This window comes from Myotis nattereri (assembly GCF_964212035.1).
Source record: "Myotis nattereri genome assembly, chromosome: 13".
In the NCBI taxonomy this organism is placed as follows: Eukaryota; Metazoa; Chordata; class Mammalia; order Chiroptera; family Vespertilionidae; genus Myotis; species Myotis nattereri.
Genome location: NC_138088.1, coordinates 24,873,317 through 24,886,625, shown reverse-complemented (window position 1 = coordinate 24,886,625; position 13,309 = coordinate 24,873,317). Strand labels below are relative to the sequence as shown.

Genomic DNA, 13,309 nt, shown 5'->3' with positions numbered 1-13,309 from the left:
TACTCCATTTCACTATAAGCTGTCAGTTGTTGGGTCATTAAACTTGGACATTTGGCAGTATAAAAAAGTTATTTTTTGGAGGACAACCAAGATGGCAGCATAGGTAAGCACCTGTAATTGCTGCCTCTCACAACCACATCAAAACTCCAACTAAAAGACAAAACAAAAACAAATATCATCAAGAACCACGGGAAGGCTGATTGAGTGGAAGTTCTACAACTAGAAGGAAAGAAAAAGGTGCATTGAGACTGGTAAGAGGTGCGGAGATGCGAAAGTGCGGAGGTACAAAGGCGCGCGTGAAATGGGCTGGCAACTGGGTGCACTGTTGTTTTTTTCAATCAGGGAGACACAAGCTCCCGATTGCTCTGAAGTCCAGTACCAGGTGAGACTCTGGGGACCCAGACTCATACGGGGAGAAACTGGACTATCTGACATCGGGCCGGAATGTGAGGGCCACTTTCTCTCAGAGGTGCTTGCAGCAATCACTCTTCCTGAACGGGGCTACGGGACACAGAGACCCGGGGACTTCCCGGGGCAGGGCTGACTGGTAGCCATTGCTCTTTGCTCTGCCCCGGTGACTCCTTGAGACCCCGCCACACCCAATTTACAACCCCACCCAAGCTGTGCGCAGATTTTGCATATGAATGGCCTGTCATTTTGCAACCTAAAACCTAACAAACTGCAGCTGGGTCAGAGAGCTCCAAAGCTTCTAAAAGAAGTCCTAAGGCCCTGCAGCAGCAGCCTGCATTGCTTCACAGCTGGGCCTCATCTGGGCATTTCCAAACCTCAAACAAAGAGGAGGAATCTGCAGATCTCTCTGTAGCTCCAGCTGGGTGGCCTCAGGCAGTGGCTGACTTTGCACCTCCTTGAAGATCCAAGAACCAGTGTACCCAATCGTCAGTGTGAGACCATACCAGATCACAACTCTTCACATCAATAAGAGACACACTCAAGGGGCAGACTCAGTGAGCACCAAAGCCCCACTGAAGCAAGTCCTGCCCCATAAGGGTGTCTCCAGCACAGCAGTTCTCCCACTGTAGACACAGCTGGTCCGCATAGCCAGTTGGCCTGGAAGTCAATTCCTCCCAGTGAAACCAACAGCAATCACTGCTTAACTACAGCAAGACTGTATACAAAGCCCACAAAGGGGTGCACCAAGAGTGTCCACCTCAGGTAATTGGGGAGGCTGAGCCACTGGGCCCTATAGGACACCTAGCACAGAAAGCCACTCTATCTACACAGGGAAGCAGCCAAAATGCAGAGACAAAAAAACATGTCACAAATGAAAAAAATGGAGGAAAGCAAACTACTGGATATAGAGTTCAAAACCACGGTTATAAGACTACTCAAGAATCTTCTAGAAACCTCCGAGAAATTTAGTGAGACCCTCGAGGATACGAAAAAGGACCTACTAGAAATTAAGCATACGCTGACTGAAATAAAGAATTTTATACAGAGATCCAACAGCAGACTAGAGGATCCCAAGAATCAAGTCAAAGATTTGAAATACGAAGAAGCAAAAAACACCCAACCAGAAAAGCAAAACGCAAAAAGAATCCAAAAATATGAAGATAGTGTAAGGAGCCTTTGAGACAACTTCAAGTGTACCAACATCCGAATTATGAGGGTGCCAGAAGAAGAGAGACAGTAAGATATTGAAAACCTATTTGAAGAAATAATGACATAAAACTTCCCCTACTTGGTGAAAGAAATAGACTTACAAGTCCAGAAACTGCAGAGAACCCCAAACAAGAGGAATCAAAAGAGGCCCACACCAAGACACATCATAATTAAAATGCCAAGGGCAAAAGACAGAGAGAAAATCTTAAAAGCAGCAAGAGAAAAACGTTAGTTACCTACAAGGGAGTACCCATATGACTGTCAGCTGATTTCTCAACAGAAACTATGCAGGTCAGAAGGGAGTAGCAAGGAATATTCAAAGTGATGACTAGCAAGAACCTACAACCAAGATTACTCTACCCAGCAAAGCTATCATTTAGAATTGAAGGTCAGATAAAGAGCTGTGCAGATAAGAAAAAACTAAAGGAGTTCATCACTACCAAACCAGTATTATATAAAATGCTGAAGGGTATTCTTTAAGAAGAGGAAGAAGAAAAAGGTAAAGATAAAAATTATGAACAACAAAGTGACAACAAATACGTATCTATCAGCAAGTTAATCTAAAAATCAAGTGAAAAAAAAATTTGATGAACAGAATAAACTGGTGAATAGAATAGAATCAGGGCATAGAAAGGGAGTGGACTGACAATTCTCAGGGGAAGGGGGTGTGGGGACTTCGGGAAGATTGGGAAAAATCTTACACCTATGGACGAGGACAAAAGGGGGGTGTAAGGGTATGGGGGGGGGTGCGAACCGGGTGGAGGGGACCTATGGGGGGAAAAAAGAGGAACTGTAATAATCTGAACAATAAAGACTTATTAAAAAAATTATTTTTTGTATGTCAATATGCTGCCTTTCTCATACTGAATATGTGGTGACATTGATCTCTATGTTAAGAGTTACAACTATCAAAAGATATACAGTGGGGCCTTGACTTACGAGTTTAATTCGTTAAGGAGCTCGTTAAGGAGCTCGTTAACTCAAATTACTCTGTCAACTCAATGCAAAAAATCGGCCGAGAGACAGCTGGTATCTCAAAAAACTCATTAGTTGGGACACCTGTAAGTGAAGGCCCCACTGTACTTAGAAATTGTTTTTATACTATAACTCATTGGCATTTCTTCCAGAACATGGTTTGTTGAGTCAAGATACTGGGAAAATACGATCCTTTGATTTTAATAGAGGGAATAAATTTTACATCTCTAAATGATAATGCAAAAGCAATATAATATAATGCCAAAGATATACTGCTATCAAATTACTTCAATTAAAAAATATTATCCTAGCCCTAACTGGTTTAGCTCAGTGGATAGAGCATCGGCCTGCGAACTGAAGGGTCCCAGGTTCGATTCCAGTCAAGGGCATGTACCTTGGTTGTGGGCACATCCCCAGTAGGGGGTGTGCTGGAGGCAGCTGATCGATGTTTCTCTCTCATCGATGTTTCTAACTATCGCTCTCCTTTCCTCTCTGTAAAAATCAATAAAATATATTAAAAAAATATTATCCTATATAGTAAAAGCCTAATATGCAAATTGTCCCCTCAGGCATTCATTTGACCACTCAGTATGATTTGCGCTGACCACCACGGGACGGTGGGGAACATGGCGGGCGTCAGTGACGCAGCACCGGCAGCAGGTGGCAGTGGAGGCACTGCCGGCCTGAATGGGCCCTGACGAGAGTGGGACCACAGGAGGATGGTGGAGCAGATGAGTGGGCGGAACCAGGCCAATGCGGGTGTGAGCGGAGGCCTGATCACCCCGCAGATGGTGACCAGTGGTGGTCCTGGCCCCGGTCCCGGCCCCAACTGATCATCTCAGCTCCCAGGCACTGAGGGAGCCTGGCGTGGGGCCTGTCGCTGATCGATTGTCCCACAGGCGGGATGGTGAAGCAGTTGAGGGGGTGGCGCCAGGCCAAGGCAGGTTGCCAGGCGGGGATGCAGGGCTTCGAGGCTGGGGGTGTGAGCTGGGGCCTGATCTCCACAGGCCACCCTGAGGGACCCCACCTGTGCACGAATTTGTGCACTGGGTCTCTAGTATAATTATAAATCATAAACCTCATAAGAGAAAATACACACATATTTATTACACATGCACATAAATATTCAAATGTTTAAAGGCCTCAGTTCTCCAAGATTCAGAAATCTCAAGTTGCAATCAATTATGGAAATGATAAGTTTTTTTACTATAACATTAAAATGTATTACCTAATTGTTTCTCCACTTTAATTTACAATACTAGGTTTAAGATGTCTTCACTTTTGCTCAAAATGTTTTACATAAGTGAAAATCTGATATGCTCATTTTTAATATAACAAGTTTATGACCAGTTAATAAAACATTTTATGCCCTTACAAACATTAGTGTTAAGTTTTCTAGTACACACACTGAGAGATGCTCCTACTCAAGCCATTTCTAAACAGTTACACATATTTGTTTTCAAGGGTTTGGAAGTTATGGGAGAATAATCTCTTGGTTCTTCTACCCAATCAGTTGCAGCTACAACGTTCAAGGCATATGAGAGTAAAGGGTCAGTGTAAAAAATGTGGATGTATTGGGCACTTGGGTCATCAGGGCTGCTTTCAATTCTGGTAAATATGTATAGTTAATCCTCACTCAAAGAGTGAAGATATTTTTTCCATTGATTTTTTTATTTTAATTTTATTTTTTTTAGGGAGGGAGGGAAGGAAGGAGAAAGGGAGAGAGGAGAGAAACATCAATGTGACGGAGACACATCGACTGGTTGCCTCATGCATGCACCCTGCCAGGGCTGGCAAACAGTATACTGAAGTGATTAATGACTTTTCATTGAGTTTGACTAAGTAATGTACGTATTCTAGAAAGATTCCACCTACTCCAAGTTCAATGGAATAGGAATGGGAAACTTATGATCAATGTAAGTACAATACTTTTAGAATTGAGATCCTGCCGGTATAAATATAGGGATGTTCAAGAATAAACTGTGCAGTTCACTGGTAACTTCATTAAAGGCTGAAGCTCATATAAAACTGGAGCCAAAAGGAACTGATGTTTATAATGGGAATAAACCACAAGAAATATCCTTTGAAACTGTTAAAACTATAATTCGCACTGCTTATCTTGATTCCCCTTACCACCACTGTCAACTATCACAATTTAGGAGATTAAGAAAGGATTCGTGGCCAAAGACCACCAAGTCACTTGAGACATTTAGCTGTGCAGAGATAGGAGACAAGACAGCTATTGGAGACAACAATGATTCTAACCAGGGCCTTTATTGTTGAGAATCTGTAAGCACCTAACATTTACTGGTGTTTTTCAACTAAATGGCCACGGGTGCATATAACTGCCATGGACGAGAACACTGAATACCAGCACCTCCAGATTGGTGGCAAAGGTTGTAACTGAGAGCATGTTACTTATAATGGGATCGGCAAGGTGCGCGAAGAAGAGGTGATTTGAATTGAGAGGGGCTTGTTAAAGAAACATGCTGCAGTGAGGAGCATGCCATGAAAACCAACTCCTGGCAGCTAGGTTTGGCTAAGCCAGCCGTGGGCAAACTACGGCCCGCGGGCTGGTGAAATGAATAAAACTAAAAAAAAAAAAAAAAAGACCGTACCCTTTTATGTAATGATTACTTTGAATTTATATTAGTTCACACAAACACTCCATCCATGCTTTTGTTCCGGCCCTCCGGTCCAGTTTAAGAACCCATTGTGGCCCTCGAGTCAAAAAGTTTGCCCACCCCTGGGCTAAGCGCATGATACCTGCCTCCATCAAGGACCCAATAAACTCTCCTGTGATTTGCAAAAAGAGAAGAAAGAAAGAAAGAAAGAGAGAGAGAGAGAGAGAGAGAGAGAGAGAGAGAGAGAGGGAGGGAGGGAGGGAGGGAGGGAGGGAGGGAGGGAGGGAGGGAGGGAGGAAGGAAGGAAGGGAGGGAGGGAGGGAGGGAGAGAGAGAGAAAAAAGAAAGGACTCATGGCCACAGGCTAATGTCATCATTGCTATATAGAATTTACAGTTCCTATAACAAACTTTTGGCAAGAGGAACACTATATTTGCACCTACTGGTGTTGGCATGGCTCTATGTAAGCAGTATTATCCCTAAAGTAAAGGAGGGCACTATTGTTGTCTTCCAAATTCCTACCCTAACATATCTATTGTGGATTTTGGCCAACTTGAGAAAGGTGTCAAAAATACCCATGTCCAGTGCAGCATTATTCATAATAAGCAAGGAGTGGAAGTAACCCAAAAATCCGTGGACATAATGGTATAAAACTGTGGTATAAAAATAAAATAGAACCCTAGCTAGTTTGGCTCAGTGGACAGAGCGTCAACCTGTGGAACAAAGGGTCCCGGGTTCGATTCCAGTCAAGGGCACATACCTTGGTTGCAGGCTCTTCCCTAGCCCAGGGCCCTGGTCAGGGCACGTGCAGGAGGCAACCAATCGATGTGTTTCTCTCACATCAATGTTACTCTCTCTCTCTGTCTTTCCCTACCTCTTCCACTCTCTAAAAAAAAAAAAATCAAAAAAAAAAAAAAATCAATGGAACAATGTCCTTGGGAGGATTAAAAAAAAATTTAATGCAGCTTACAAAGGGAAATCCTGTTACATGCTAACAACATGGATGAACTAACTTTAAGATTACGTTATGTGAAAAAAGAAGCCACAAAAGGTCAAATACTGCATGATTCCAATCAAATGAAGCATCTATCTAAAGCAGTCCGAATCATAGAAACAGAGAGTAGAAAAGTAGTTGCAAAGGACTGGGGGGATAGTGAAGGGGAGGAAAATTAATGTTTAATGGGTATAGAATTTCAGTTTTGCAAGATGAAAAAATTATAGAGGTCTGTTGCACAATAATGTGAATATACTTAATAGTACTACTGTACACTGTTGTTAATGGCTAGGTTGGTAAATTTAATGTTGTCTTTTTACCACTAAGTACGGAAGAAGATAGCTAGATAGAAAGAGTTAAAAAAAATTCTGGAGTATTGCTGAAGAGCATCCTGGGCTGCCCTAAGGACTAGTTGTCTCCTGAAATTTAACAGGGACTCCCACTCCCCCATTTTTTACATAGGGGCTGGTAATGCCCTCAACAATTTCTTAGTATAAAAATGAATTTGGATAGAGAAGCCACATAGTCCATGAAAGAATAAAATCATTATACTATTATCTTCTGCAATACTCTATTAGGTAGAACGAATCTAAGCCCCAACTTTACTGCCAAATATAAGGACCCTTTAACTTTGGCTCCCTTTAGAGAACAAGGAAATTAGAGTCATAACTTGTAATATAGCATCAATGTAATGTATACAGATGGGGAATAGAACAATTTGTCTTTTAAGAATAATTGGATAATATATATAAAAATCCTAACAACTATATATAATTTTTAATCCAGAAACTCCACTTACAGGAATTTAGCTTAGTCAAACAATTATGAATATATACCATAATTAATTATTGAAGATAGTCTTCATAATACATATATTAGAAACAATCTAAGAAGTTTTACTTTAAATTGGCTTCCTAAAAAACAAATAGGCTTCGAGATTTCAGATTTCATGGCTCTAGTTACTGTAATTGGAAAGTTTCATTATAATTAGAAAAATAACTTTAAAAATGTTAATACATTATATAAGAAATCTAGAAAATTAATGAACTATTTAAAAAGCACTTGTACATATGTAGATTACTATGTATATGGATATGTGGCTAACTACAATATAACTTACCCTTCTTAATGAAGATTCAGCATTAACTGCATTTTCTGGGTGAACCCACTTGGAAGAAGGCAGACCAAGTCCTGAGTATGCATGTGTTCCATTTGGATATTGCCAAATAATTGGATAAAGACCAAGCTGACTATACGAAGCAGAAGGATGGGCTTGTCCAAGAAGATGAGGTGACTGGTGCTGTAACAATTGTTGCTGTTGTTGGTGTGCTAGTGCTAAGTGGCTCAAGCTGCTGGCATGAGCAGTCTCTAACCGTGGGTGGCCACCAAGTAAGGAGGCAGTAGGCACTCCAGGTAACACAGCAGGTAGTAAATGAGGGTGATGAACAGAATGATGTGGACCACTAGTCAGAGGGTGAGAGTTAATGGTAGGCAATGGAGTTTGACTGGATGATCCGGCCAATAAGTGGGTTGCAGGAGTTAAGGCAGGGTGATGGGTACCTGGATTTAAACAGGTTCTATGAGATGAAGAATGAAGAGAAAAAGGATGCTGGTTTAAGAAAGGTGAAATGTGATTCGCTCCTGTTTCTGACCCAATAAGTGCAGGATCTCTATAAACTGTGAAATGCTCATTTTTATCAATAATAAGAGGGCTCTTCGTAGTTTCCAATGTACTGCCTCGAGTAGGAACTGGATGAAAACTGCATCTTGATAACTCATGTTCTATCTTATTTGCCAGTCTTCTTTCACCAGTGGTATGGCTGTTGACATAAGTAGCCTTAGACTTAACAGAATCAGGAGAATGGGTAATTTTAGGTTTAACAACTTCAGGAGAGGGATTGGATTTTGTCTTGTGACCATCTACTGAAGCATTAAGTTTAGATTTTATAATCTCTGGAGGCGGACTTCGCTTACGCAGCTTATCATCCATCACAGAACCTGAACTTACAGAAGACGTGTAAGAGGCATACTGATTTTTTTCTTTTTCCATATTCAAATGATCATTTCCTAAAGGAGCATTCTTAACATTTGATTGGGTTAAATCTACTTTAACTATATCACTGATCCAGCTATGGTCAGAATCTTGTTTTGATGCTTCCAAATATTTTGCATTTACAATAGAATGTTTTGAATCACTAACATTAGAATCCATTTTCTGAAGTGTCTGAAGGCCAAAGGTATTTGAATTTTCCTGAATCACCTTTTCAGAATTAGTGTCATTTGTAATATCAATAACACATTTTGGTGTGGATGGTCTGGATACAAACTGCTCCTTTGGCAATTCCACTGTATGTATTTTTTCCGTATTTTCCTGAAGAAGTAAATCATTAGGATTATGATCAGAAAGTGTGGTCTGTTCTGATGAATGGATAATCATTTTTTCTTGAAGCTGAGAGTCAACAAACTTCTGCTTCTCCACTTCTTCATGTTTTTTATCTCCTTGTATTTGATCCCAGGGAGGCTGGCTATCTATGAGTGTCTCCTCTCCTGTTTTCTCATTATTTTGGAATTTTCCTTCTTCTCCATTTATCTTCGAAGTGTTTTTATTTTTCAACTCATTCTCTGGTTTCTGCTCTAAGGAATTATTTATTATCCTCTTATTTGAATTTTCTGAGTCACTGTTTTCAGAAAAGTCTGAAACATTGTCGGTTCGTAGTCTTTTCATATTTAGCTTCTTTTCATCCTCCTCAGGTTTCCTTCTTTTGTTCACCAACTGTTTGTTTTTACCTTTAGGATTTTCTGCAAGATTAAAAAAAAGAGGTTTTATTTTTTATACTGATATTAAATAAGTATACTTTAAATGTATTTTTATTTGTTCTCATCCCGCACCCTCCCCCCCCCCCCCCCAAAAGCAGGTCCTCCTACCTCCTCGCCCTATATAATCATATTTTTCCTCCTTCATCTTCTCTTCATCTGGTATGCTGCTATCTGAGCCCTTCCTCTTATTTGAACGAATATTTCTTTGTTGCTGGTGTGTATTTTGTTTTGGTACAGCAGCTTGCGAGTTCATTGTTGGTCTGGGACTATTTGCCTGGGCACGTGTATAATGACCCTAAAAAAAAAAAAATACACCAATTAACAATGACTTGTTTACTACCTGATCCTAAGTAATCTAAGGGAAAATTTTTTTACAATAATCCAGAACTAACAACATACATACGTGAACAGCGTTGCTATTTTGACTAGCACGAGACCTTCGTCGTGATGTAATGCCAATATTTTCACCTTTTAACAAAGAGTGAACAACATCATCTAGAAAGGTCATTTGAACCATAGAAGGATCGACATTCTGTGGTTCTAGTACCTAATCCATGACACAAAAAAAGAACAAAAATTAAATCCAGTCAGATAGATGTGTTATTTAGGCACATTCGTCAATGAGTAGAAATGTCTAGAAATCAGTTTGGAATTCTTAATTTATAAGATACTGCTATATTTACAATAAGCTAATTTTAATCATCACAGAGAAAATTATTTCAACCTTCTTCTGAGATCTACTATTGTATCTGCTAGCCAAGAATTAAAAAAACAAATATATCTATTGCAGGTACACCTTGAAAAACAAATGAGTATGATGCCAAGTCATAAAATAATTTTAAAAAAAAGGTATAAAATAAAACTAAGAAGATAGAGCTTAGAGGAAAAGGACAAAAGTGTAAATAAATAAGTAAATATAAATTTAAAAGATAGGTTAAAGAAATAATTTTTAAAAAAACCTAAAGGCAATTTTGTTCTTCACTGAGAGGTGCAAGTTCATCACCTTTACAGGAAAAAAATACCATTTAAATAATAGTATTTTCACAAAATTTTAACCAAAGCATTCAAATTGTTTATAAAGGGGCTCTCATTAATTCAGTTACCCTCTACAACTCATACAGCTAAGATGGTGTAAATATCTATTTTTTTCAAGAAAACAAACTACAGCTTTAAAAGATCTGAAATTAAGACTTTCAGACTGCTATTTACTTATTTAAAATATTTATTGTTGAAAGTATTACATATGTTCCCTTCCCCCCCCCCCGCCCCGCACTGACCCCTTCTAAATCCCGCCCCTCTCTCCCCTCCACTCCTCCTTCTTCACAACTTTATTGTCTGTGTCCATGGGTTATTCATATATGCATACAAGTTCTTTGGTTGATCTCTTCCCAACCACTCTAGCCTTCTCCTCTGAGATTCTTCAGCAGACTGCTATTTAAAAATTCCATTTGAAATTTGTATCCTTAATACGCACCATAAAACTTAAGGGAGCATACCAACTCTGAAATTTCATGTGAAAAGAACTACAGCATATATTAAAAGTTTTCATAACGGAAGAGAAAACATTTGGGAAATATTTTTATTCCTGGAGAGACGGGAAAGCTGACTTTACAAAATATTCTGCTGAACTAAGCATTAAAAAACACCCCACACTAATCAATTAAAAGAGTCTGATTTCTCTATTTAACAGACTGATTTTATCAGTGTTGAAATAAATTTGGCATCATTATCTCCCTGTGACCTGAAGAGACCTCTATGTAACATCAATATATTTAAACTTATTGGGATTATATGACTAAAATAACAGATGAAAATTACATAGTGTCAGCCTATTGATCCATTTTTGGGGAACAATGAAAATTTGAATTGTATATATCTGTTTCCAAAAATATTAGTTGTACTATTTACCTGATCATTCATAACGATCATGGTGCGAGTGAAGAGATCATGATGAGTAATTATGCCAGTAAACCACTGGGTGGCAGAGTCTTGTCTATATACTCTCACTCTGTATCCATTTAAGGAATAAGGACCTAAAAAAACCAAAAACAAAAAAACCCAAAAAAACACAAATAAAAATAAAGAATAACCCAAGAAATAGGGATATCTTAAATGGAGACATTTTCATTTAAAAACTATCTTTTAGGAAAAACATGAGTTATGACACAAATGGGTAATACTCACTTGGATATAAGTAAGTATATATAAAAGACAGATCATTATCAAGTTATTAAACACACTCTCCTAGACACAAATACTTTCTAACTCAATGGAAATAAAGTAACTAAGTCAGAAAGAATGTCTCTGGGATCATAAGTTAATAAGAGGATTGTACAAAATCTAAAATTATAGTGGTCTAGAAAGTAGTAAGGTTACAAAGCTACTTAACAAGGTTGGGGTACATTAACTACAAGGCTAAAATGGAAAGGGTAATGTGGAACTTGTTGCCTCAGTCTCCTAGTTACCACACTTTACTATAAGAAACTATAAATTTTGATTTCTCTGTGATAGCTAGGAAAACGTGCCAAAAATCTTAAAACATGTAGAGATTGTCTAGTGAATTTATAAATATGGCACTAAAATGCTCTATAAAGAAATATGGCATACTTTTGGATTAAATTCACTTCTTAAAAAGGTTATCTACATATAGATATACCATGTCTATATATAAGTAGGCCTATTAAAACAAGTCAATCCACAGAATATACAGGGTGGGGCAAAAGTAGGTTATATTTTGAGCATATGAAATCCAAATTGTTATTTATTAATTACTAGAGGCCCAGTGCACAAAATTTGTGCGGGGGGAGGGGGCGCTTGTCCCTCAGCCCAGCCTGCACCCTCTCCAATCTGGGACCCCTTGAGGGATGTCCGACTGCCGGTTTAGGCCTGATCCCACCATGTGACGGGCAGTAGGACACCCCTCTCACAATCTGGGACCGCTAGCTCCTAACCGCTCGCCTAACTGCCTGCCTGCCTGATTGCCCCTAACTGCTTTTGCCTGCCAGCCTGATTGCCCCCTAACCACTCCCCTCACAGCCTGATCGATGCCTAACTGCTCCCCTGCCGGCCTCATGGCCCCCAACTGCCCCCCTCTGCTGGCCTGATGACCCACAACTGCCCTCCCCTGCCGGCCTGATCGCCCACAACTGCCCTCCCCTGCTGCAACCCATCTCCTCCGCGCAAGGCAGCGGAGATGCCAGGACCAGGCTCCTCCGTGCCACGCAGAGCCGCGGGACTCCCAGGCCTCATTGCACAGAGTGGCCGCCAGGCTACGCTGTGCGTGCGGCCACCTTGTGCCAGTGTGAGGGCATGACGCCACCTAGGCTATTATTAGTATAAATTGTATTATTTTCCTTATGGACAAACCTACCTTTGCTTCATCCTGAACCTGTATAATGGAGAGAAAAATTTCTCCAATTCACAGGTACCAGTGTACTTTAGAATAACTCTAAATAATGACCAATTTTCAATTCCCATTAGCACATCATCTTAACTACTTGTTCCCACAACCAAACAATTTTAAGTTAGCCTCACTTTTTATTTTTTATAAATATTATGTTTTAAAAATTGATTTATGAGCAAGAGGAAGGGGGAGAGAGGGAATCATCAATGTGAGAGAGAAGCATTGACCTGTATTAGTGCCCTGACCAGGAATCAAACCAGCAATCTTTTGGTGCAAGGGATAAGGCTCAAACAACTAAGCCGCACTGGCCAGGGCACTGCCTTAATATTTTCACCTCTAAGAACATGATAAGAAAGAAAGGTTATTAAAAAATATTAACCTGGTTTCTCCATTGAATAACTTAGAAGAAAAAAGGTAAGACAGGACATAACAACCAATCAATTTGTGGACTTTTTTTGATCGCCTGATTTTCAATCAATCCTGTTAAAAATAATTTAAGACATTTATGAGATGAATGAAAATTTTAACCCAAGTATTCAGTACTTGATATTAAGGAAGCTTCTTTCCCCAATATAATAATGATGTGATGTCTTTAAAAACAGATAGGATGTGGTGATGTCTGAAATTTTATAAAAGTAAACAGGAGTATGGATGTGACAGAATCTGACATGGTTTTATAATTCCTGGGGCTTGGATATAAGAACATAGAAGTTCACTGAAATATTATAATACTGTTTATGTTTCAAATTACTCATATTAAAAGTTTAAAAAGTATTTAGCTTAAGAATTTAGTAAGCAGATGATCTGTTGCCATACCTACACAAAGCAAAACAGCCACAACTTTGGGATTATCTCTCTTAATACTTAAATGGCATTG

At 39.5% G+C, this 13,309-nt stretch overlaps 1 protein-coding gene across 1 annotated transcript in view; it reads right to left on the bottom strand.

Moving 5' to 3' along the window:
- Window positions 1-13,309, bottom strand: part of JMJD1C (jumonji domain containing 1C) — a gene marked incomplete at its 5' end in the record, with an annotated part of 215,247 nt that overhangs the window by 42,775 nt on the left and 159,163 nt on the right. Inside the window, 4 exons of the mRNA XM_081104872.1 lie at window positions 7,333-9,011; window positions 9,138-9,324; window positions 9,433-9,576; window positions 10,938-11,062. Of these exons, the coding sequence (XP_080960998.1) occupies window positions 7,333-9,011; window positions 9,138-9,324; window positions 9,433-9,576; window positions 10,938-11,062 (2,135 nt within the window). The remainder of the gene's footprint in view (window positions 1-7,332; window positions 9,012-9,137; window positions 9,325-9,432; window positions 9,577-10,937; window positions 11,063-13,309) is intronic.